The 26,118-nt window shown below is 36.8% G+C and overlaps 1 protein-coding gene across 7 annotated transcripts in view; it reads left to right on the forward strand.

Moving 5' to 3' along the window:
• Nucleotides 1–26,118, forward strand: part of THSD7A (thrombospondin type 1 domain containing 7A) — a 266,504-nt gene that overhangs the window by 199,882 nt on the left and 40,504 nt on the right. For all 7 annotated transcript variants that reach the window (XM_086855894.1, XM_086855865.1, XM_086855880.1 and 4 more), the window contains 6 exons: nucleotides 4,003–4,237; nucleotides 7,229–7,344; nucleotides 9,556–9,688; nucleotides 11,605–11,708; nucleotides 21,952–22,146; nucleotides 24,521–24,784. In XM_086855894.1, the coding sequence (XP_086712020.1) occupies nucleotides 4,003–4,237; nucleotides 7,229–7,344; nucleotides 9,556–9,688; nucleotides 11,605–11,708; nucleotides 21,952–22,146; nucleotides 24,521–24,784 (1,047 nt within the window). The remainder of the gene's footprint in view (nucleotides 1–4,002; nucleotides 4,238–7,228; nucleotides 7,345–9,555; nucleotides 9,689–11,604; nucleotides 11,709–21,951; nucleotides 22,147–24,520; nucleotides 24,785–26,118) is intronic.

A 26,118-nucleotide genomic window follows, 5' to 3' on the forward strand; every position in this document is an offset into this window, starting at 1 on the left:
ATTATTATTCTTTTAGGGCAGGGATGGATAGGCATGGCAGTGCTTTACTATGGGTTTTACATGCTCATAGATTAGCAAAGTGTAATGCCAGAAGAACAATTTGCCATGACCATACAGAACAGAGTACTGGGCATCACAATTAAAGAGTGTAGAATATCAGTAGTCCATCTCATCTCAGATATACTCTTTGACAGGGATCAACTGCTCTTCTCCTCATCTATCTGCAAGATTGAATTATTGAATATGTAAGAAATAGCTGGATCAAAGGAGTTTCTTCTCAATGCTTAAATCGTTGTTGATATGTTTTAAAATTTTATTCCTGTTAAATTCCAGTACAGTTTGACTTCATAGTTGCAAATAAGAAGTTATGCATAGGGTTTTTTAATGTATTTACTCTTCCTACACTTATTGAGTTTGTTTTTAATTTTTGAATCCTGGCTTGAAATAACAGTGCTTGGTAATTAAATCTAAAAGCACAGAACTGAGTAATTGTTTCAGCAGCAAATTTCTCATTCACGAAATAATAAGTTTTGGAGAACATGAGGTTTTTCATGAAACAGGAATTTAAAAAAAGCCACTTAGTTTTGGAACTGTGCAACCTGAATTTTCAGGCAAGACTTGCTAAGTGACCTGACACCTGTGTGAGAAAGATGAGCCAGGCAGGGTGTGTTACAGTGCTGCTCTTGCTCAGGAGCCCATCAGCTCAGATTGCTGACCGTAGTGAGGGGTCAGGGGTTCATATTCTATCCTGGAAAAGACTTGAGGACAGACCTCCCATTTACCATGGCTTCACTCTGCATCCTGACCTGTTGTGTAATTTGGACAGGCTTGTTTTGTGTAACTGGTATAACCAGGGGAGGAATCATCAATATTTGCAGAACAGGAGCAGGGTCTGACTGTGTCTATCCTCAGGAAGTGCAGCTGCCTTGAGAAGTGCCTGCCTTATGCCTACAGCAAAGAAATGAGTAACACCCATTTCACTCACTAGAATACAAAAGGCACTTCAGTCACATCTCTTTTCTCAGACTTTAAGATTGTTCCATCTGTTTTGAAATGCATTTATAAAACTATATGCATTTTCAAAATCAAGTGATATCACAATGATTAATTAAAATGATCCTAAATGCTTTAAAAAATATTTAATGTTTTGAAATTTGAAAGTTATCAAGTCAATGTCACAAAAGAAGATTTATAAAATCCAATTATTGAATATCCTAGAGTAAGGTTTCTTACCCAATAGTAGCTCCAAATCAGGCAGAAAAGCAATCTAAATATATGACAATTCTGTCAGCTACTTTATGAGCAATATGCAAGTCCCTCTGCAAAGCTAGTCTTTCACTTCCAAGTCTACTTTACTTAAAAATCCAAACCCAAAACTAAATGTTTCAGCCCCAACTGTTTTTTTAATCCTTGAAATTATTATTTTTAGTACTGCCAAGCAGTTATTTACTGTCATCTAATCATTTATTATTAAACGATATGTTTTTTTATTGTATGTGTCTTTTTCCTATATTCTGATGGATTCAAATGTCTATTTTATGTTTTTTTCTGTGACACATTAACTTTTATGTTCCTGTCAAACCTGTCCTCTGCTGGGGATATGCTCATAAAGCTGTTACCCCTGCTCAGATGTTGTAAAGGGCATCTCTAACTGCCAGTTTTCCAACCCCTTCTGCATTTTCTGTACCTAGTTAAATTTGAGGAAGCACAAGAGAATGCTGTTTTCCTGGAGAGAATGGCACATTGATTTTTATTTTAGTAGCATTACTTCCACATTTTGTTCACTCTTTGCATGTTTTTTTTAACTCCTGGTTTAATCTGAACAGAACTGGATTCCCACTGAGCTGCAGACATTCATGCCCCAATGTTTTTCATTTACAAGTCAATGTCAATCTCATTTTTTTTCCTGAGTATATATTCTCGCATAGATGTCAAAACCAAACCTAAGTTATCACTTTATTCTCAAATGTCTTGGGAACTCGTGCCTGTGGTGTTCAATTCTGGGGAAATATTTTTTCCCACACACACACACCCTTTAATTTTTGAATTTTGTTAAGTATTTCCCTTGTTTTTTTTCTTGAACTACCATCAGATGAAAATACTAAGTTTATTAACCTTCCCTATATCTCTTAAATTTTCCTCATTTAACCCCCTTAATGGAGGAACTTGTCTAGACTCTTCACATGGATCAATTTTCTTTACCATGACAAATAATTTGTCACTTTATTTTTTTTCCTGTTCAAAATGCACTCATTTTTCTTATTTTCTTGCTTATATTCCTATCTGCTGGTGTTAGCTGATTTTTTTTTCTTGAAGGATGATGATTAGATAACTTTATGAAACTTATTACATAGCCATAATTTTATTTTAACATTTATTTTCTAAATTCCTTTTTAAGAAAATGCATCTGGCATTTTGTTTTTATGCTCTGCACATTGACATAAGCAGATTTTAAGAATTTCTGATAGATTTGAGTTACATCCTTTTAGAACCAAAAAAAATCAAGTTATTTTTTATTAGATTCACATGTTTGTAGGTTTTTCTAATCCCCCTTTGCAAAGTTTAAGATTAGCTAGTCTGTGGCATGACATCTCAACTATGTTTCCTGTTGCTTGGTTAAAGCAATATTTTTAGAAACAAGCCAGAAATTAAGAAAATTCTTAGAGAAATAAATTGAGAATTATGATTTTCTGTAGTGTTTTCATTAGAATGAACCTTTTCTCATGTTTGCTGCAGATCTGGACAATACAGAACAACTTGGGGTATAAAGTATTTTTATACTAGTTACTTGACTTTCTTGTGTTGGAGTATTTGAAGCATCTGTTTTTTCTTTGATTTACTTTTTTTACATCAGTTACTTTTTTTGTTTCATTTCAATGAATGCTTAAAACCCCTTCCTTCCTGCATATCTGTAGAACAAACAGTCAGCCTGAAGTTCAGTGCTGAGGTATAAAGGACAATATACTCTACAACATGCATTTGGTGTGAGCCTGAATTTTGGTTTTTGGAGAAAAAGTCATATGGATCATCAGCATTAAGTAATAAAAAACTCATCTTTCAATTGTCTTTCTTACTTCTCTTATATTTTAGGGGAGGCTAAAGTGTTGCTCAGATTTTTTTGCTGTCTTTCCATCAGTTGGAGACAGAAGTCCCATTGTTCCTTGTAGGCCAGAATCTAGATTTAAGATTCTTAAATGTGTGCTTAATAATAACACCAGATATTTAGCAGATGTGATGTCTGCTCACAGGGCTGGGCATCCAATAGCCTGTGACCACCTCTGGTAGGAAAGACCTCTTCATTTCTCCTGGAGGACTGGGAGGCCAAAGTAGCTTTGAAGTGCTTGACTATAATAACCCCTAGATACTCTCTGGAACCAAACACAACAAAGATAGATCATCTGAGCTGTTCTTCACAATCATTGACACTTGGTTGCATTTAAACCTGAAACTGCAATAGGCTTTGTTATCCTAATCTGGACCTGAAATCGCCAGCTGTGCCATCCACAGCATGGAAAAACATCCACTGGGAGCTGGACAAGAGCTCCAAAAATATTTTAATTGATCTGTGAATGAGATATGAACAGTGGTCTTTACACATGCATAGGTAGAATAATTAACCATATTTTCTGCCTAGAGCCTTTATACATCTTATGTGATTTCTTGCAGTCTCTTCTAGAGAACACCTAAATAATAAGGCTGTAAGATTACTCCAAGCACATTGGTGTGTTATAGAAGTTATGATTATTTTATTATCCTTTCAGTAGAGACTTATATACTATCCATGAACACTCTGATCTGTGTGGCATGTTGACCGAAATTTGTCAATATTGGGCATATAAGGAGGAGGAGGAGGAAAAAGGAGTAGCATTTCTTTCTTGTGATCAAACTGATTATATATAACTAAGAAATTTCAAAGTGGGTTTGTGGTATGTGTTGTTTCTAAATAAAAATAAATTTATCTCCTTCCAGTGAACGATCTTTGGCCCTCTTTTATTGTTCCAGGGGGAATACAGTGCCCAAACAGTAGTGCCCTCCAGGAGACACGCAGCTGCAACGAGCACTCTTGCACTGTCTATCACTGGCAGACCGGCCCGTGGGGACAGTGCATAGAGGACACATCTGTCTCTGCTTTCAACTCCTCTGCCAGCTGGAATGGGGAGGCCACCTGTTCTGTGGGGATGCAGACAAGAAAGGTCATCTGTGTCAGAGTCAACGTGGGACAAGTAGGCCCAAAAAAGTAAACATCTTTAAAAATATCTTCATGCTGTAATTATATTTGGATTTTACTGCTTTGTATTTTTATCAGCAATGACTGCTTGCAAAGGCAGAAAGACCTTCTTCTTTGTGTTCTCATGAGGGAACATATCTTCTACAAATACAAAACTGGCACAACAGGAAGACTAGACAATGCCTTTCTCACTATGGACTTTAATGGGTGGTGTTTACAGGGGTGATTCTGCTGACAGCTGACTAAATCCAGTTGGCTCCTTGCCACCATCAGGTTGAATCACAATAAAATTCTTGGAGTATGTGTGTGACATGCAGAGCAGCACCTTTTCCAAGATCCTTGTGTTGCCTCCAAACAAGCTGCACGCTATGGATTAGTGTGGTTCCACTCAAAAATAGTGATATGAATCTAAATACAGTAAAACTCTTCTCAGAACCAGACCAAGGAGGTGTAGCATAATGGAAACTGATATGACATTGATTTGAAACATTAGTTTGAACATTAGCTTGACAAACTTTGTGATTTTTTCTCATTTACGTGTATTTTTATGTTATCCCCTTGGCCCAATGATTTGGTTTTACAGTTTAGTGTGTGACCAGGGTTAAATACAGATTAGATGCTGATAAAATGCATTTGATAATATCTTTGTAGGGATTGACAGTCTGTAAATACATCCCACTCAGAATAGATTCAGAACTCTAAGAACTGTTAGCAGAGGTCATTTAGGAAGTTCATGAGGCAGCTATTTTCACACTAAATATTTGCTTGATGCCTGCCATTTGTTGTTTTTATTCTGCAGTAGATTTAAGCCTAATTTCCTTTAAATGGAAGTGTGGGGAGTAATGTCTGCACATTCAGTAATCTAAACTGTTGTGTGTCTGTATTAAGTTGCTGTTCTATTTAGTCATGATACAATTATCCTTTGTTTGGTACATTTACATAAAAAAACCCACAAACCTCTAATGATTTATCATCCTTTTTAAATCTACTGTAAATTCCTCTACCTTTGATTTGATGTTAAATTCTGGGAGGAGGACTGTTTTCTTCTTTTATAAATGAATCATGTGAAATGAAAAAGGTCTTGGTTGGCCCTTCAAATTGTCACATCAAAATCACTGAATCATTTTTAAAGACCCAGACATTTAACATGAAAATGTAAATAGGAACCTTGTTTTAAACTCCCCTTAATAAAAAGGATTACTGTGGTATGATACAATCAATATTATTGGCATTATCTGCCTCACAAGTTACAGACTCCAGCATGTATCTTTTCTGTTTAATTTGACCTTGAGTAAGGACTGCAAAAAAAATCAATACTTTGTTTTAAGCCATATATAGTAAATACAAACAATATAAAGCATAGAAATGGTGTTCTAATTGAACTAATTGCCTTTCCTAAGTATCTGAAGAGGAATTGTAGTGTTTAGTGCTCCTGAAAGATGAGGCTCTCAGTGAAATAGTGAATGGTGAATGTGTATATTTCAGATGGTTTTGTATGCTTTTCATTTCTCTCTGTTTTTAGAGGAAAAAGCTAATGCAAGAGAAGCCATTAGCAAGCCAATGTTCAATGCTTTTCAGAAACATTTTAATTTTAACCTTAAAGAATATTTCTGACAACGTTGTCAATATATGTGATTGGTAGCAGAGGTTTTTTTTAAAGTGTATCTGATCATATCTAGATACGCCCTTGCATATAGAATCTGATTTTATGAATCACATAGACCGAAGGCACAAGTTGACGTAAGACTGTAGAGAGAACTTGCAGAGAAGAGATGGGGATTTGTGTTGCTATAGCTGTATTATTTCATGGTTTTTCACGTTGGTGGAAGGGGTGAAAAGAGAAAGGGCAGGGATCCCATTTTAAGAGGGCACCAAGCAATTGGTGCTGGTTCATGGTAATTGATCATATACTGAGAAGAATATATGAATTTTGACAGGAAAATGCAGAGACTACCAATGGAAAGCATGCACAAGCAAGTATTGTTGTTGAAGAGTATGTTCCTGTAAAGCTGCAGATCAGTTTTTGTCCTCCTCACATCACACAGGCATAGTTCTCTGCTGATCATGGAGACTAGATTTTCTTGATAGTTTACCATTAGACTTGCCTCTCTCACTTCTCTGGTCCCAGCTGTCCTGCACTGAAAAGAGGAAAAGCTAGTCATAGTAATGTTCTTTTGTAATGATCCAAAAGCTCCCAAATATGGATGTGATGTTTTTCTTACATCTTTATGTATTCTTCAGGCAGTCCACAGTCTGCATGTTTTTAGAGCAGTAGTAATTTTGAAATTATTTAAAATATTTTCAGTATTTCTGTAAGAGTTATTGTATTATTCAGAAACAATATTGTGGCATAGAGAGTTGTTTTCCATGATGAAAAAAGACAGAATCCCCACAGAATGGGGAAAATGACCTGGGTAATGAGTCCCATATGTGGCAGTCCAATAATCCTTTTTATATGCTGATCAAGCCTCTTCCTAAAACAAGTAAGGTTTTTCTGCCTTTCCTGACAGTCTTTCTCAGTCTCATTGATCTGGCAGTTTTAAATCCTTTTCTGGTTTCTCTCACAATCACCACCAGCTTATACTTTTTTGTTCCTGGGTTAGCAGTGTTATTTGTTTTAAATATGCCTCCTTCCAGAGTTTATATTTATGATAAAGTGATGAGACCTGAAAATGTATTTTACTAACCTAAATGATACGACTTTTCTTCATAAGTATCTAAAAGCTTGAGAATAACCCTGAATGTATGAAGTCTAGCATGGGGAGTGAGGGATGATGATTATTTAAATCCTGAGGTGCAGAATATGCCAGATTTGGCTTGCTTTCACCACATGTATTTAATTGCTGATAGTTTTTATGTCTCTGCTCCATCCTGGTGAATTCTGGGCAACAAGCACTGTCCTCACATGCCTGCAGGCATTCAGTACCTCACTATGATTCACTACATCATTGCAGAGTGGTTGTTTATTTGCTCATGCTTCTTTGTAATTTTTTTTGTTAGATGCCCTGAAAGCCTTCGACCTGAAACTGTGAGACCTTGTCTGCTTCCCTGTAGAAAGGACTGTATTGTGACTCCATTCAGTGACTGGACAGTGTGTCCTTCTTCATGTCAAGAAGGTAATTTTATCCATTGCATGCTAAGAAATTTTAAGGATATAAAAAATAGGGAGTCAGAATAGCAGTCACTTTTGGCAGAATGCTTATACACGTCTCTTTCTGACAGAGGACATGTAATACCTGGTACAGCTGCTGCAGGGAGAACATAGAGATTTTGCTGAAAAGAACAGTTATTTCTATCCATTTTCTATATGTTGCAAACTCCCACTTGCGGCTTACACTGATAAAGAGATAACTAGTTACAGGGTAGACGCATAACTCTTACGTTATCTTAATACTCTTACGTCATCTTAACATCAATGCTTACACAATGTTAGCATTTAAATTTTCAGATTATAAAATAAACAGACTTTTAGGCAAACCTAAGTTTGTGCTGTTTGCTCATCAGAAAAACCCGAGTCTTTATATACAAGGAGATAAGTATGTAGCTAAGTAGATATGCAATTGTATATAATTTTGTCTGGCTGCTTCCATACCAAGGAAAATTGAAGGAGAGTTAATAAAAATCAAAAGACTTTAAATTGATGTGAATGGTATGATTTAAAATCCAACACCGTTTTAATACACTTGGCAAAGCTCTTCAAAACAGTGCAGGCATCTCCTGAATTTTTATTACATTGAAATCACACGTGAAGTTAGTGTGATGACAGGCTTAATATTGGCCACATTTTATGCTTTTTTTTTCTCTTATTAAGCTTAACATGAGGCATTTTTCTAATATGTACTATTACAGACAGACTCTGTAATACTCCCTGTTCCACACAGTGCTAATCCCTGTGTGGGACATGGTGATTACTCACAGCTACCATATTGTCAGAATGTAAAAGATATAGTTAGAATGTAAAAGATATAGTTACATCCAACATAAAGACTTGGGCTGTCGTGGCCAATTCTTTATGCTTGGTAAAGGACACAAACAGAAAGGCATTTTTGCAGTAATTCCTATCAGTGTTTAGTGCATTCTAACAAATTAAGAAAGGGGTTAGGAAAACTAGATTCATAACCTTCGTAAAAGAGCAGGGACTTGAATCCATTAAATCTTATTCTATTAAATAAATATTCATTATTATATATGAGTTATTTTACATAAGTATTAATTGTTCTTTTTGAAATTTTTTTGTTGGAGGAGATCATACTGGGCAAAAATGCCATTGTTTTCTGTTCCCATTTCTGTGGCTTTTTAAGAAAGTACTTGATGCAATGAGCATATCTTCATGAATATTTACACAAACTATTGTGCAGGCTTCTATAAAACAGTATATTTGTGAACTACAGGTCTTTTGTCTGTTCAGTGAATCAAACTCCCTTTATACTACAAAAACTATTTTTATTTCATGGGGTTTACCCATTTGTGCCAACAAGCAGGTCAGTAGCTTTGCTGGGCTGCACGTCTGTCCTGCCCCTTGTGCCAGCTCCTGGCATTTCCTGGAGCTGTTTGACTCGGGAGTGAAGGGTTTCCTCTGTGCTGAAGAGTGGCCAGGTGGTGGAGAGCCACCGCCGGGATTCTCCTACTGCTCACTCCTAATTACAATTGCTTGGCTGTGGTCCAGCACGCTTCTGTGATCAGACAAGCTGCAGCTGCTGTAATAACCCACCCAAAGCTGATATCAGCCCAGTCAGCCAAATATCTGCTCTACTGCTCTCTGTGAAAAAAAATAAAAACCCTCCAAGATTTTTACCTAACATAGGCATTGCTGTGGAACTAATACAGATCTGCAGCTTTTCTCTTCATTTTCTGCCTGAAGAACCGATACCTGAAGATGACTGAAATCAAAATTCCTACAGGAACTATTTACTGTTTATCATTAATAATGGATGACTGTAATAATTAAAAACTGCAAACTGCAAAGGAATTCTAGAGTGATATTTCTATTTCTGGTTCTACATGCAAATGATTAGGGCAAGCTTACACCTTCAAACTGTAAAATGTAGCAGCTAACTGAGCTGGTTTAATTTTTGTTCTTTTGAACTGTTTATTAATTTCAGCTGCCTGTTCATTTGTTCAGTATTGCTGGTATTGCTTTCTGTTTAGTTCTGCTTTCTGGCCTTGAGCTGAAATTGAAGTGTTTTTTCTATTAGGCTTAATTTTTCTGCTTATGGGCAAAATAGAACGTCAATATTATGGCAATTGGTTCAAAAACCTTGTTTTCACCCTAATTAGATTAAACCCTAAGCAGCAGCAGCAGAAACCAGCTATTCTATTCTTTGCAGGGGGTGTCACAGTAAGGAAGCAGTCCCGTCACCGAGTCATCATCCAGCTCCCTGCCAATGGTGGTCGGGAGTGCCCTGACTCTTTGTTTGAGGAAAGGGAATGTGAAGCTTCTCCTGTCTGTCATAGCTACAGGTATGTGAGACAATCAACCAGAAACAGCTCAGACATGATTTTTAAATTTGTGCTACCTCTAGAGTTTGCTGAATTCCATTTCTTAGCAGTAGTTGTTTTTCTAACATGAGCTATTTAGAAAAATAGGATACATATCTGAACCAAGGTTTCACAACAGATATGTAAACTCAGGTGGGCCCACAGGGAATCACTGGTTAATTTTGTTCCAGTTCCTTTGAAAGAACATCGCAACAAATAGCAGTTACTTTCCAGAATAAATTTTTCCTAGAAAGTGTTTTGACATTCTAAACATTTAAAACAAATATTTCTAAAATATCTGAAGTGTTAACTGAACTGCAAGCTTATATGTTAAGGAGAGCTGATTACTGGTGCCACACTGTTCAATCTACTATATCCTTCATTTTTCTGTCCCTGTAAGCCCTGACAGAGTCAGGAGTCCAGAGCTGAAGATATCCCCCATATGCCCTGTGTCCTCTGCATTGCCCTGATCTTCACCACAGAATGTTGAGGATTATTCCAGAAGGTGGAACCATTCTTGCTTAAGAAAATATTTGGGTAGTTCTGTCATATTTATCTGAGTGTGTGAGAAGGTCTAGACATAAAACAAGATCTTGTTCTTGATGGAGACAAAGTTTAGAAAATTCTGATGTCATTAGGTTTACTTGACAAAATTATAAAAAAATTTGTTTCGTTTTATGAATAATTCCCATGAAACTACTGTCTGTTGCAAAGGTACAAATAGAATTTAATCTTAGTTTAATGAAAGAAATTGAGATTAAAGAAATGTGTTGCTTTCATCAGCTCATATGAATTATCACTGAAAATTCATTAGGAGATCACACTTTATGCAACTAAAAGATATAAAAAGATTGAAAAGAGCATTGGGAAGCTACCAAAATCAGTACTCTAAACATCAGAGAAATAGAGCTCAAGAACTTTTTATGGTTAAAATGAGAGTCAGAGTTTTATCTTTTAAAATGCTGGCTGCTCCTCATCTCTTTAGCATATTCAGTATCTGAGCTGCATGATAATGTGCTGAGCATAAGAAAGAAGAGTTGCGAGAGAGTGGTAGATGGGGTCATTTATATTTCATGGCATGAACTAATACTAAACACATGTTCCATATATTTCCTTTAGCATCTTTCTGACCTGCACACATGCTGTGGCAGATGGACTCACACACTCAGCTGGCTCATGCCTTAGTTGCTGTCCCACAGAGGCAGATTGGAATGAAACTTGAGGTGCAAAACATTGAAATACTTTAAAACATGCAAACTTCTGATGGTTGGAGCTGTGGACAACTGTGCATTATTTTAGAGCTGTGATAACAAATAGACTTGCCTGGATGTGTTGTATTTAAGGGCTGGGGTATTCTGTAGCACTAGCAGGGAACTCTGTAAAAGTTGCATAGCAGTTTATATTAATGATAGAGTAATTTAATCAGCGCAGTATTGCATTTGTTATTGATGATTTGTTTCAAGTTTTTTGTTTGAGTTTTATTTTTGTTATGGTGGACCCATTGTGTTGGTTTCCTTGGCTGGCTCCATATTTGTAACATGTTGCCACTCAGCAAGCCAAGATTCCAGGGATTTCCTGAGCACCTTTGCAATCACTCAAGGCCACTGTCCCAATACTTTCCTGCAGCTACTTTTTCTTCATGTTTCTTATCTCTCCTTTTTTCTTTCTACCTTTACTACCTCCTTTCTCCCATGTGTTCTTAGTGGCCTCATCCTAAAAGAAAAAAATAGTTAACAGAATATGGATAAGTTTAGGTACTGTTCTTTCATGAATTGCCTGTGACCAGTTAGTGAGAAAAAGCAGCAGCTTATGGTGGTTTATAGTACTGTCTATCACTTGTGCTGCTTGAGGTTTGATGGCTACAAGGTTTAGAAGGATTTCTCCCCCTCTCATTTCAGGTGGAAGACACACAAATGGCGCAGGTGCCAGCTGGTACCATGGTATGTGCGCCAAGACAGTCCGGGAGCACAGGAGACTTGTGGACCTGGACTACAAGCAAGAGGTTAGACCCTTTGTTTCTGTCATTTATTCCTCAGACATCTATAGCTACACTGGTGTGGGAAATGCCTTACATTTTAGTCCTTGCAAGTTAACATTAATCTGTCTTTATGTGCATCAGCAAAGGAAAATATTGAAAGTGCTCAGGGCCATGTCTCAGTATGTTTGGAGTCTCTGAGTGTGGAGATCCTACAGCCTCTTCTGGCACCTGCTGCCTGATGGAATTTGTGTGTGTGACCCATTATCTTTTCACTGCTTATCTCCAAGAACATTTTGGATATTTCTTCTCTATACTCTCAAATTAAAGTAGTTACAGAGAACAATGGGAGCATGAGAGATGCAAGACTTTGCATTTATGCTGTTAAAGTTCAGCACCAGCCCATTTCTCCATCTTGTCAAGGTCCTTTGAATGGCAATCCTTCCAGAGGTATGTACTGATTGCTCAGACTGCCATTGTCCTCAAACTTGCTGAGCATGCTTTCTGTACAGGTTGTTAAGGAGACTAAACAGAACTGTGCTGGGAATTAACCACTGAGGTGAAACAATCTTTACCAGCTGCTGGTTAGACTTCAAAACCACTGACCCTTTGAGCCCAGTGATCCAGATATTTTTGCACCATTCCCATTAAATAGCAAATAATTTTTGCATCCAAATGCAGCTTTGCTGTCATTTGTCTTCATAGAGAATTTTGTGCCTTTAACAGAGTTGTGTATGTGTGGCTCTGTTAAATATAGCCAGGATAAGGGTTTTTTAGGTGCATTAAATACATTCAATAGGAGAATATATACAGTTCCTATTTACTGTGTTACAGTAATTTAATTGCTTTGAACTATTGGTCAACCTTGAATTCCAGGAAGGTTTTTCTCCTTTGTTGTTTCTGAGTGCAAACTTCTATTTGTTAAAGCACTATTGGCTCAGAAGATTGTGCCATTGCTGAGGAAGGACATTGCAAACTGCAGAAGTGAAATGTTCAGGTCATTAACTTCCTTGCAGTATTAAAGGAGGTCATGGTATACTTAAAAAGTTATGGAGTAAATCTTAAGCTAGTAGCTCCTACCACTTACTCAGAAAGTGTCACAGGAGATCAATTTAGAGCTTACCACAAAATGAAACCTTAAGGCGTTGTCTGCTAATACAAAAGACTTCTGGCTGTGGTAATTATTTCAAAGGTCTATCACAATAAAATCTATTTCTAGCAGCTCTGGAGGATACATTCAGATTACACACTGAGAAAATAAGATTTCTGTCTTTGATGGCAGGAATTCAGATAGTAAAAAGTGTTGTTTTCTGTGCTTGCATGGTAGTACCTAAATCTCTTGACTTTGTCTCAAAGTCACTTAATAAAGAAAGATAGCTAATAATAGTGCATGCAGATTGGATTTTATTATTCTTTTGTGTCATGAGAGTTTCTTTTTATTTTCTTAAATTTAATTCCAATCATGTACAGGGCACACATATATAGAATAATACATGATTTTGAAATTAATGGCCATGTAGCTTTCAAATCTGTTAAAACAGACTGGCAGAATTTCCCTTTGGTACTACACAGAGTTTGATCTTGTGAAAGATGATGTATTCAAGCAGTAATCTTGTTCCCACAAGCAGATGAAATGGAAGTATTTCTCTAGTGTAATGTGGTCAAGTGGTAGGACGAGTAATCCTTAATTACGAACCCCTGGAGCTGCTAAGCCTGAAGAAAGCTGGTGGTTTCGATAGAATTCTGTCAATGTTCCTGAGATCAATTGTTAGAAAGGAAGATTTTTGTTTACTACTCTTTTTGTCAGGTCTATCCCATGTATACATTCCATTGTAGAATTCACAGAACAAATTATTCGAGTTAGAAAACAAAAGTGTATTTGTACCTCAGTCCAGATATCAAAATATGAATCTAAATTTTGTTTAGGCTGTTGCAGTGGTGAAACTTATAGGCATTAAAGACAGAGGGGATTTTGCCCAATATTTTTTCCCATTAATGTAAGTGATGTAAATTTACATAAAATGTGAGTTTCCGACCCGGGTCTATTATGTATTGTGTCTCAATGTTGTGATACATCACAATGTGTTGAGCATATCTTTTACTTTAGTACTCAGTAATGTAAACTGATAATCTGTGGGAGCTAAACACAGTAGTACAACTCTTCCTTAGACTGACATAAACAAAAAAAGTAAATTTCACTTTGGAAAACACACTTCTCTAATTCTAGAGATTATCAGCTTAAATTCTTTCTTTTACTTCACACCTCAGAAGATTGCACTTTGAACATGAATAGTATGTTTTATTCGATAATATAATTTGTCTCCTATACAAGTCATCAACAGATTCCCTATCCCCTCTTACTTTTCAAATTCTGCCATCAAAATAGACATGTGTGAATTTTTAGTGATACACGTTATTTTGTTTGGCCTGCTGCGCAAGAGCTGATTTCATGCAAGGTCTCACTGAAGTGAGACTGACCTGAAAGCAAACATCTGCCTGACTGAGCTCTGTCCTGGGTAGTATTAGAAAGATTTCACTAATTTCTGAAAGAATATTCCAGAAGAGGTTTTATCTCCTGTCCCTGTTAATTCTTGGCTCCCTCCAGCCTCCACACTTGGCTACTCCTAAGTTAAATTTCTAGAGGCTGTGGAAAACTTTGCATAATAATGTCAATAAAAAAAAAAACCTGTACTATAAATAATTTTTTTAATGGCTATTTTGTGATGTAGATGCAGAAAAGACTGAGTTACTACTGTGCAACTTCTTTTAACCACCCCCAAATCGCAAAATGCTAAAGACTGAAATATGAAATCCATTTGGTATAACATTCTGGTGTTGCATTTATGATTGCTACTGTAATACATCTATTTTGATCAGTACATTTAACTGTTTGTTGGTGAATAACGTACAAATATTGCCATACTGTGAAAACTATCAACATACCAGCATCTTTTTTTCCAGTTGAGAAAGGGTTCTCTTTCAAGTTTCTGGTGCTCATGAATGCAGAAATCACACATTCATCCCTCTGTTTGTGCCAATTTGCTTTTGATGACAAAGAGAAACAATAATCTTATAGAAGTAATCTCTGCCATTTGGTTTCCCATGCATTGCCCTTTCATTTTGTATTGATACTCATTAGAGCAAGTAATTCCATTCTTAATGTGAAAAGAGTTCTGAGTTCCTCTTTTTCACTGCGAGGGGATGTCGCCATTGCTATCAGATTGTCCTATTTCTGATCTGATTGCCCATGCACATACACTGTAACACACAGATTATCAGCAAATGTGTTAAATGAGAAAGTATAGGAATGTACACCAGGGAAAAGGCACATCTGACCATGCATTCATTAGCAGTTTATTTTGAACAAAATAGTCCGCTACTGTTAATATTTTAGTTTGAAAGATAATTAAATCCGAAGGAAAAACTAGCAGTTAGAAATCACTAAAAATGTCTGGTTAGGTGTCTGATCTTAGGCATCTGTGAGTAACTAGAGCATATGCATGCCTTGCTTTATATCACAGCTTTACTATTTACACTTCCATTCTTCAGCTTTTTTATCACATTTCATCATTTTTGGCAAAGGAGATACTTGGGTGAATCATAAAGTTTAGAATTGTGATTCATTGTTAAAGACAGCTTTGTTTCTATCTGTCTTGTAAAATGAAGGTTTTGTTACAAATCATGTCAAGTTAAATGAATGTCGTAAAACTAACTTGGGCCAACACAGAGGAAAAAGAATAAAAGGGTTTGGTGGTTTCTGGGGTTTGTTTTTAAAAAAGAGTTTTCTTTAGAAGTATTTTTAAAAAAGTTTTTTAGCTATTCATGCAAAAAATGGGCGATTATTTATATCTAATCCTAAGCACAGTAAAATAGCATTCAATACTGAGCAGCAAATTCATTGCTATAGTCATGAACTTTATTTGAAGAAGGCTGGTGGTCATGACAATTGTATTAAATTCCTATGATGAAAGAAAATCTGAATTTGTTCCCCTGATAAAATGTGTTTTTAACAGTAGGTAAGCAGGGCATTAATGTATTACAGACCTGCAATTTAAGACTTCTCTCTTTTGCTCAAAACCCTCAAGAGGAGATGATATGTATGCATCTGCAAGGAGTTTGAAACTTCTTTTTGACCCTACCCAACAAGAAAAGGAAATACAGAAAAAAAAATAAAAAAAATCCATATTTGACTGCAACAACATTTACGTTTATTTTCATAAGCTGTTTCTCAACTAAGATTATTTGACCAGATGTATTGATGTGTCACCTGAAATCCAGGAGAGAGAGGCACAGTGGTGGCAAATACAAAATATCCCTTTCCCGCCCCCAAGAAAATAAAAATAAGACAACAACCACCAGCCAAAAACTAGACAAGAGAATAAATGCTTAGTAAACCCAAGCTATTAAATTTGAAATTGTGAACAACTTAGGCAAGTATGCATTATGCTATGCACATATCTTAAATCTGTGTTAGTAAATCTCAGCTTCAGTGACTTGTGAATGAACTTAGAAATATAGCTCAAATCCCTTTTGAATTGTATAGGAAAACCTAAAAAAGTTAATAAAGCTTGTTTTGCCAGTAGCTCCTGCAAATTTAAATGGGCTTGTTGGGATGCATCCCAGTGGTAGTGAAGAGGACATGTAGCTGGAGAGAAACTTGAGTGCCCACTAACATGCAGTTATACATCATTCTGTATATGGATGGATGCACATGGTAAGGGCCATCCCAGTGACCAAAAAGAGATTTACAGAAGGATGCACAGCCTGCAGTCCTTGCCACCATGAATATTCCTCAGAGTTTTGTAGGAGGAATGGAATGAAAATTGTGAAATATGTCAGCGTATTCTGTAATAACAAGAGGAAGGTTATTTGTAAATTTAAACAGAAGTAACCTGGCTGTCCGAGAAAATACCTGAATAGCTGTGCTTGATGTCACTGGGAACTGGCCATTATTAAAGACCTGGTCTTGAGCTCTCACTATTCTTCATTCACAGGGTGTGTGTAATTATTTGAAAGACTGAGGAATGGGGGGGACCTTCCCAGGATGGCCGTGGGCACACAGAGGGGCCCTGCAGGCTTGTTAGAGCCATGGTGAGACTCAAAGGCAGAACCAGCGGTCAAAAGCTCTTTTTTCACTTCATAGCTAAACAGGGACAGCAGCCCCCCTCTTCATACATCACTAAGGGAGGCAGGGGACTTTGCTGTCATGGTTGTTTTACGCCCTTATTGAAAGAACAGGAAAGAAGTCAAAATCATGGAGTGCTGCTCTTCATGGAGCTATAAACTACTATTTTAATGTCATTGAGATGAGAGTGCTCTATTGCCTGGTTTGTATCTTAGTCACTGCAAAGTACAGTGATCAACTTCAGGAGTCATAAGTAAAAATAACTGCTCAAAAGCAGTGTTTACATGAGAACCTAATTTTTAATTTGAACAACTTTATTTGGCCAAAATTCATTGTTGTCTTTGGAACATAAAGAGCACTCAGTCTTGTATTTTCACAATATTATGGGGATATGTTCCCTCTTAAGGTACTTTGTAGTAGGAATATTTTGTCACACTGTCTGCTCTGCTGTGTCCCACAAAGAAATAAACATAGATGAAATCATAGCTTAGAGAACATGGATAGAAGGCATAAGAAAAGTTAGTGTGCTGAAATAGTTCTTGTTTTCTAGAATTGAAAAAGAATATTTTTGTTGTTAAAAATGCTTAGCAATTGAAAAAAAATACATTACAAGTGTGTTGTAAAAGAAGGGCCAATAGAAAACCTTCGTTTATTATGAAATTTTTAGGTATAGGAATCTCACACCTCATGAACTGTCAGTGAAGTATGCTAATGATGGTAGCACTGGAAAGGTTTTTATATAAACTCACACATGACATGACTTGCTAAAATATAGTCTCAGTGTTTCATTATGCCAACAAGAAATATATTAGCCTGTAGCCTCCTGTGGGGACTTGGTGGAAACAATGCTATCTGATAAAGTTTTAATTACATCAAAGTCCCTTGTCTATAAAATTTAGACTGCTATTTATTTCACACCTTTCTTCTGGGATCTAATAGTTGTTAAATACCAGAACAATTTTATAAGTGAATAGTTTCCATGGTAAATTTGATTTTTCTATTAGCTGTACTCATGTTTTATGTTTTCACTTAATAATTACTGTGTTTAATTCAGTAATGGAGGAACCATGCTCTTTCCACTTACTGCTAATGTCTGTAATAAATACAATGTGGTTGTATAAGCAAAATAATTAGCCTGGTACGGTATAGCTTTAGGTAGTTGAAGATACTCCTCTGTATAGTGCATAAATTGTTGATCTCAACAACCTCTACTTAAACAACCATAGGTTGATCAAAGAGGCAGGGGATGAGTTTGCTCAGATTAGCTTGTGAGTGGAAAAAGTGACTCCTCTAACAGTGAGAGCGTTTCAGATGTCAAGACAGTTAGCTGGCCAAAAGAGTGTATTAATGGAATGTATGCAGTTGTCAAAATCCCTGCTTCTGGTAATGGAAAAATACCCACTTCTCAGTAGTCATAAGAAGTATAAACCTTTCGCATTGATACCTGAATCTGGAAAATAACAATAGGAAAATGGAATATAGAGCGAATCGTCCAGGTCTTGTCAACTAAAAGTAGCGTGAATAGTTATGGACAGGCACTGTGAAAATTAAGATTCAGGAATTGATTTAGTATGCCAATACTGTCCTCTAATTTGTGTTTTTATTAAGGTGAAATATTTAGATTCTTGAGAATGAAGAGTTTTTCTGCTTTGATTGCCATGGTACAACTGACAGTTAATCTGGAAAAAAAACCCAAAGTGTTATCCTCAGGGGAGCTTTTCACCTGAGTCTGCCTGCATTAATATGGGTCTGAAAAAAATTATGACATAATGGATATCTGCTCATGGAGTAATGTTTTATAACTAGGAAAGATGAGGGAGTGAATATTGGTTTTAGAAAATGTCCATTTAGCTAGAAAAAAAGAATGTTCTGTGGTGGACAATGTTTATTGTCCTATCCAAGGGCTAGATGGAGAGGCAGTATGAAAAATGAGTAATAAACTTTTGAAGAAAGTTATTAGTGAATTAGTTTACTGTCTTTTAGCCACTGGCTAGGTATAGTTTTCACTGCTAAAAACGGTGGCCTGAGAATGCAGTGAAGATAATGCAATTCATTTTGCTGATGTGTGCATATAGCAAGGCCAAACTCAAGACAGAGGATTTAGGTTTGACCTGTGTGAATTTTCACATGGTAAGACTGAACTATGTGTTTACCTTAGGGATCCTGATGTGTACTATTAGCAGAGAAGAGCACCTCACATGAATCCAAAACTATAGCCTAGGCTTCTGTTGGAAGATAGCAGTTTGACCTGTGTTTTTACAAAATATTTGTGTAATCTTAGGAATCTGGCAGTATGGATTTTCAGTTTTTAGATATTTGATTTTCCTCACTGAAGCACTGTAATTATATCTGAAAAAATTATTTCCTCCTGTAAACTGCACTAATAGTAATAGGATTTGACAGAATAATTGTATTAGACAGTGTGCAGCTGGTCAGTCCCCCAATAAGCACAACTTAATGCTGTACTGAGCCTATTACAAACAGTGTTGGCAGCCCTGCTCCAAAGGGCAGTCAAGGATCAGGGAAGTTGTTTGCTCAGTATCTCAGGAAAAACACATCCTGCTCTCTTTCAGTGTTTTACAGTAGACATGTGGTAAAAACTATTCTCTTGAGACTTTTGGATATGTTTTAGTAGACACACAGGCTTGAAACGGAACACATGGGTCATCAAGTTCAGCTTCCTAAGTCATCATGAGGCAGAAATTTAGTTTAGAACTGTCAGACTAAAAAGCTGTTTGAAAAAATCATGGGTCACTAGATCAATTACCTTAAGCAATCTAACAAAAAAGTTTCCTTAACTATGCTCCCGTTTTTCCTCCCGGAGGAAATAGTTATAGAATCATAGAATATCCTCAGTTGGAAGGGGTCGACAAGGATCATCAAAGTCCAACACCTGGTCCTGCACAGGACAGTGCCAAGAGTCACACCCTGTGCCTGAGAGTGTTGTCCCAATGCTTTTTGAACTCTGTTAGGCTTGATCTGTGGCCACTTCCCTGGGAAGCCTGTTCCAGTGCTCAGCTGGGTGAAGAACTCTTTCCTAATATCTAAACTAACGCCCCCTGACACAGCCTCAGGCCATTCCCTCACATCCTTCCAGTGGTCACCACAGAGAAGAGATGGGCACCTGACACTCTTCTTGCCCACTTTTAGGCAGTTTTCTCTTTTGAAGCATTGTGTACTCCCCTTTTCTCTGAGTTGAACTCGATATTTTTCTTTAATTCATGCTAATAAAACAATTATTGTCAGCACAATTGAAGAGCTATGCTTAAATTATGGAGTGTAATTAAAAAACTATGTTCCTTCATATGAATACAGAATATTTGGATGCAATGCTACAGCAACAATAGGTGACCCAAATTATTTTATAGTCGAGCTACCGCATCTACTGTGTGCTGTCAGATGCCAAGAAGCATAAATATAATTCTATTGTGTGAACAAACAACTAGAAGTTTCCTGTCTTGTTACTGTATAATAAGTATTGTGATGTTTTGAGGAAGGAATTAAAGTTAGGTTTACTGAGCTTAGAATAGATAAGCAACCATGTTTAAAAAAATACTTGAGAAACAATTGTAGAGCACTGTTGACTTTCATGAAGGGGTAGAGTGCCCACTCAGCAAGTTTGCTGGTGATACAAAACTGGGATGAGTGGTTGATACCCCAGAGGGCTGTGTAGCCCTTCAGAAGGATCCGGACAATTAGGAGAGATGAGCAGAGAAGAATCATCTGATATTCAACAAGGGCAAGTGCAGGGTCCTGCACCTGGGGAGGAATAACCCCATGCACCAGGACTGACCTCCTGGAGAGCAGCTCTGTGGAGAATGGCCTGGGAGTCCTAGTGGACAATGAGCTTTCCATGAGCCAGCAACACCCTTTGTGGCCAAAAATGCCAGTGGTGTCCTGGGGTGCATTAGAAGGGCACTGCTGGCAGGTTGAGGGAGATAATCCTGCCCCCTACTCAGCCCTGCCAAGGCTGCACCTGGCATCCAGTTCTGGGCTCCTCAATATAAGAGAGATATGGAACTCCTGGAGCAGATCCAGCTGAGGGTGACAATGAAGGTTAAGGGACTGGAGCATCTCTCTCGTGAGGAAAGGCTGAGAGAGCTGGGCTTGTTCACCCTTGAGAAGACTGAGAGGGGATCATATCAGTGTCTATAGGTATTTGAAGGGAAGATGTCAAGATGATGGAGCCAGGTTCTTCTTGATGGTGCCAAGTTTTAGGACAAGAGGCAATAGGCAGAAACTGAGGCATGGAAAGTTCCACCTGAACATGATGAAGTCCTGGAACAGATTACACAGAGAAATTGTGGAGCCTCCTTCCCTGGAGGTATTCAAGAGCTTTCTGGGCACAATTCTGTGCCATGTGCACTAGGGGACCCTGACTGAGCAGGGACCTCCAGTGGTCCTTTAACCATTCTGTGATTGTTTATATTAATGAAACTGTCCTCCCTATTCATGTTCCAACTCCTTACTTTCGTGTGACAAGATGTTTCATTAAGGAACTTGTTTTTATTCTTAAGTAAGGAGCTTTTATTCAGGAAATGTCTATGCTGTTCTACAAAGTTCCACCCCTATTGGCTGATGATCCTTCCCTAGGAAGCATGCTGTATTCTTCAAACCATTTTCAAGACCAGAAATTGCTGAGGAGCATCAGGCAGCAATACTGTTGTAAAGGGTTAAGTGGTATCCAGAACTCAAATATGCTTCTAAAGCTTAAGTCTGTCCATCTTTCTAAAATTCAATCTGCTGATAAAACTTTATAACTTATACAATTAAGTTACTTAAGATGATATTGCAAGTTTTTTAATGTCTGAGATGTAGATTGTGTCAGTGATATCAGGGGAAATGATAATGTGCCAAGTGTTATAATGGGTGTGGATAGCATGGTGCAACCTTTACAATATTGACATTGTAGATTTTTTTTTCCTGGTAAATCCTGATAAATTATTTTAAACAAAATCTTAAGTGAGAAATGTTGAATGTATTCATTCAGGGTAAAACTGGGGGCAAATATTAAGTTGTATAGGTATTCTGGGCTTTCAGTGTGATTTTCTGATAGAATATTGTAGACTTAATTGAATAGAGACATTCATAAAAACAAAAAAAAAATAAAAAAAAAAATCAAACTCCATCTCTTTTTGCTTCCAGCAATTACTTGTCGCAGACAAGATGGAGGACAAGCTGACATCAGTGAGTGCCTTAAATACTCTGGTCCACTGCCACCCTTAACACAGATGTGCCAGATTCCCTGCCAAGATGACTGTCAGTTTACGAACTGGTCCAAATTTTCTCCCTGTAATGGGGACTGTGGAGGAGTCAGGACAAGAAAACGCACTCTTGTTGGTAAGAGTAACAAGCAAAATAATGCTTCTTTTATTAATTATTGATAATGTTTTGTTTAAAACCTGAGGAGTTCAGAGGTTCCCTTATGACAAGCGTTTGTCAAAGTGTCAGAAAGCAGGTCTAGTGTCATGCTCTATATACTGCTGGTGGAACATCATCCAGGAGTAGAAACTTGTGCCATATGTCAAGAGACTCTTGATATGGGTAAGTGACTGGAGAGAAGATGGGAGAACACAGAAGAATAATTTATTTTTTTTTTTAATATAGTGCACATAGTAGTTTTTTTCTGATGGAATTTTTTGTTTGTTTTCTTTGTGGGTTTTTTTTGACAGATAAGTAAACAATCATCTCCCCTTAAGAGGATCAGATGTTAACCCACTTTGCCTTCCTCTTCCCCTACCTGGTCTTGGCTAAAGCGGATTTCCTTCTCTCATGATGTTTTTGGTCCATTTAGAATTATTATGGTAGCTGAGAGTTTTTCAGCATTTTGCTATAGGTCACCATTTTCATCCTTAAACTTTAACTTACATCTTTTGAACTTAGCTGCAGTCTTGAACGTCAGATTTATGATTAAGCCAGGCCTTTCTCTGGCTGAATGTTTGCTCTCCCAGTTCTTTCTTTCACCATTCTTCATTATCTACATCCAGCACTACAGACAACATGAGGCAATACACTGCTTAATTTTTTGCCTTATTTCTTGAGACAAGTAATAATTCTCTCATTTTCTGTCCAAAGAAGACTCTTTAGGTTTTACTTAGCCAAATAAACCCTTGCCACAGACTTGTCCTAGTTCTACATAATGGACACTGTTCCACATTGAGACTTTTTTTTTTTCAACTTGTTTTTAATTTGTTGTTTGTTTGTTTGTTTTTGGGGTTTTTTTAAAATTATTTTTCTTCTGCATAAAGTGAAAAAAACCATATGGCCTGCTTCTAAATTATAATTGAAACCTCAAGAGTAAGGCTTGGCCTCTGTCACAGCACTCTTTGCCAATTAGTCTGTATTGTCTGTGGTGGAGGAAAGCTAGCTAAGGGGGGTGCCCATTAGCAGGCTAACAAAGTGTGATAAGATCCAAACCCTATCCCCATCTCCATCCCCCTGTAAATCAGACCAGTGGACAATGAATAATTCATGATCTTCAAGAAGCCTCACTGTGACTGTCTAATAATTCCAGTGAGCTTTATGTCAGGTTTGTTTCCACAGGGGAAAAAAATGAACAAAACTGACTAAAAGTATTTTTTCTTATTTTAAAAACAGAGCAAGGAAGTACATATTCTCCTACCACATTATTAACACTTTGTAATACTTCCTGTCCTCATTTAAAGTTACCCCTTCAAACTTGCCAGCTCTGTGATATGTGCTGTGGTGTATTCTCTGTGGCAGTGTGTTACCCAGACTAATTCATAATGCTTTACTTGTAATAAATTCATAATTATTCCTGGTGAATACTTCCAGAGGAGAAGCATACATTTAGTAAGAAGTTGTGTTGTCAAAAGAATAACAAACTTTTCTCCAGATAGACATTTTCTATTATAAATGAAGGCAAATAGAAGTAGCAAATAGAAGAACTAAGGTGCTGCAGTTATGTCCAGTTCCTGGTTTTGAATAGCAAGTAAAATGCTACAGAATATTAATTTACAGTAATATATAAGTAACAACTACTTAGATACTACTTAGTAACAACAGCTACTTTTGCAAAGACCACAACATTAATTTATATGAACAGCCTGGTAGGGAAAGGAAAACTAAGCAACCTTTACCAAAGAGAAGATTTAAATACATTTAATGGAAAGTGAAAATTGAGTGGATGGCTAAGCTCCAGTTCAGGAAAGTAAACAAGACCAGAACCAAATGTAAGCAAACTCCAAAGAGAAAGAGCTTATTCTATTAGAGGGGAAGAATGGTAATTATGAAGAAATGATAACAGGTGATTAAAGAATTTTGGCATTTTGAAAGAAGGTACTAGTGTAGCAAAGATGCATGTCACTTCCTTCTTGACTTCTTCCTTCAACTAGAAAAAGCTTGATCTAGACAGAAATATTGTTACTGAACTGCACACTGCTGATGAAATAGGAGAAAAAGAGTGTATTTGTTTAATTGCTAACTTTTTCAAACTTTACCCCTGAAACATTTTAATCCAAATTAAATATAAATTATATCTTCTTCTTAAAAAAGTAGTTGCCTTTGTGCAAATTGTAGGTATCCACTACTTTAGAAATTCAAGTCAATAACCTGTGAATAAAGATTAATGTAACAGGTAATAGGCATATGTATATAGCTTGCAAGCCTGTGTTGCAGAAACCTAAATGAAATTTTTTGGGAGATGAGCTGAAAACAGATAAAAAATTTGCTAATAACTATTTCTTCTTTCTAGGAAAAAGCAAGAAAAAGGACAAATGCAGAAATTCTCAGTTGTATCCTCTGATTGAGAATCAGTTTTGCCCGTGTGACAAGTACAGTGCTCAACCTGTGGGAAATTGGTCAGACTGTATTTTACCAGAGGGTAAGATGGAAGTATTGCTGGGAATGAAGGTACAAGGAGACATTAAGGAATGTGGACAAGGCTATCGTTACCAGGCCATGGCATGCTATGACCAAAACAATCGACTTGTGGAAACATCACGATGCAACAGTCATGGTATTTACAAACCTATTTTCTTTCATCTGTTTACTTATGTGCTTTATTTCAATTTAACATAATACATGTACAAGTAGAATTAGCAGATTAATATTTATTGTTTAAGCTGCCTTTTGTCCCAAGATACCTTTAAACCACAAAGTCACAATTTTGCTGACTTTTAAAACAGTAAAATTAAGTAAAACCATGGTAAGCTAATAACTAGGTATTTTAATTGAAAAAATTAAAATCTTGGTTTTTTTTCCTGATAACTGTACCTAAAAATTTGAGAATAAAGCCATTTAGAAGAGGCAAATTCACAAGAAATAAACAAGCACAGGACTATTTTGGAAAGGCTGAAATTATTTCCACAGGCTCTTTAGATAGCTTTAAATTCCTTAAACAGCCTTATCTCTACCATTTGCTCTTCAGCACCTTACCTAACAGGCATGCACTGACCTGAGTTCAACAGCACCCAGCACTTTTTCTCTGTGTAAATCTGTCATGTGAAAAACTATCTAGGATGGTTAAAGACTTTATATTGCATTTATATATGACTTTATATGCATTGCTCCAGGAAGGAACAGTGTTTCTTCCTAAAGGGGATGTGTCTGTAGCATTAGGATCAAAACTGGCGGTTTCTGGTTTTCAGTGAGCCAGAAATGTGCTAATTGACATTGGTGGAGTTTTTCTGTTTGTTTTTATCCTGCTTGCAGTGCAAACTTGTATGTGAGCAATCGGTATGAAAGGCTGGATGTTGGTGCCATTAAAAGGTCAATCTAAGTTTAATTCACATATGCTTTCTGCTCTCTGAAATTAAATTAAGATAACACAAATTTCATTTATTTACATGGATGTATTTAAAATAGCTAATCAAAGGAATTGAATTAAATAAGTTGATTTTAATTTGCACTATTAATTCCAGTTTAGAGATACGATAAACTAGAAATTCAATGTATCGAGTCAAGGTGTTAGCATATACCATGTTAGAAATTCATGATTTTTCAGCATTAGCTTGAGAGTGACCTTTGAAAAGTGGAAAACTATAAAAGCACTTCAGTATGCAGGAAACTAGGGGAAGTGATGGCCCACTGCCAGTCAGTTTTCAATGACTTGAAGAATGGGCACTGCCAGCTTTTGTGTCAGAAAAAAAAAGTAAAGAACCTGTTTGTCCAAGTGTGTCTTGGTGTTGTACGCAGTAGGTAACATGCTGCTGCTAGGAACAACTTTTTGTGTAGAACAAGTATGGATGTAGCTGCTTTCAAGCCCTGGCAGTGCATTTTGAGGTGCAATTCCATTGCAAGAATCAAAGAAATTGAAGAGGAATAAAAAAAATATTAAAAAAGTATATTCTA

The sequence above is a fragment of the Cyanistes caeruleus genome, chromosome 1 (assembly GCF_971803275.1).
Source record: "Cyanistes caeruleus chromosome 1, bCyaCae1.hap1.1, whole genome shotgun sequence".
Taxonomy (NCBI): Eukaryota; Metazoa; Chordata; class Aves; order Passeriformes; family Paridae; genus Cyanistes; species Cyanistes caeruleus.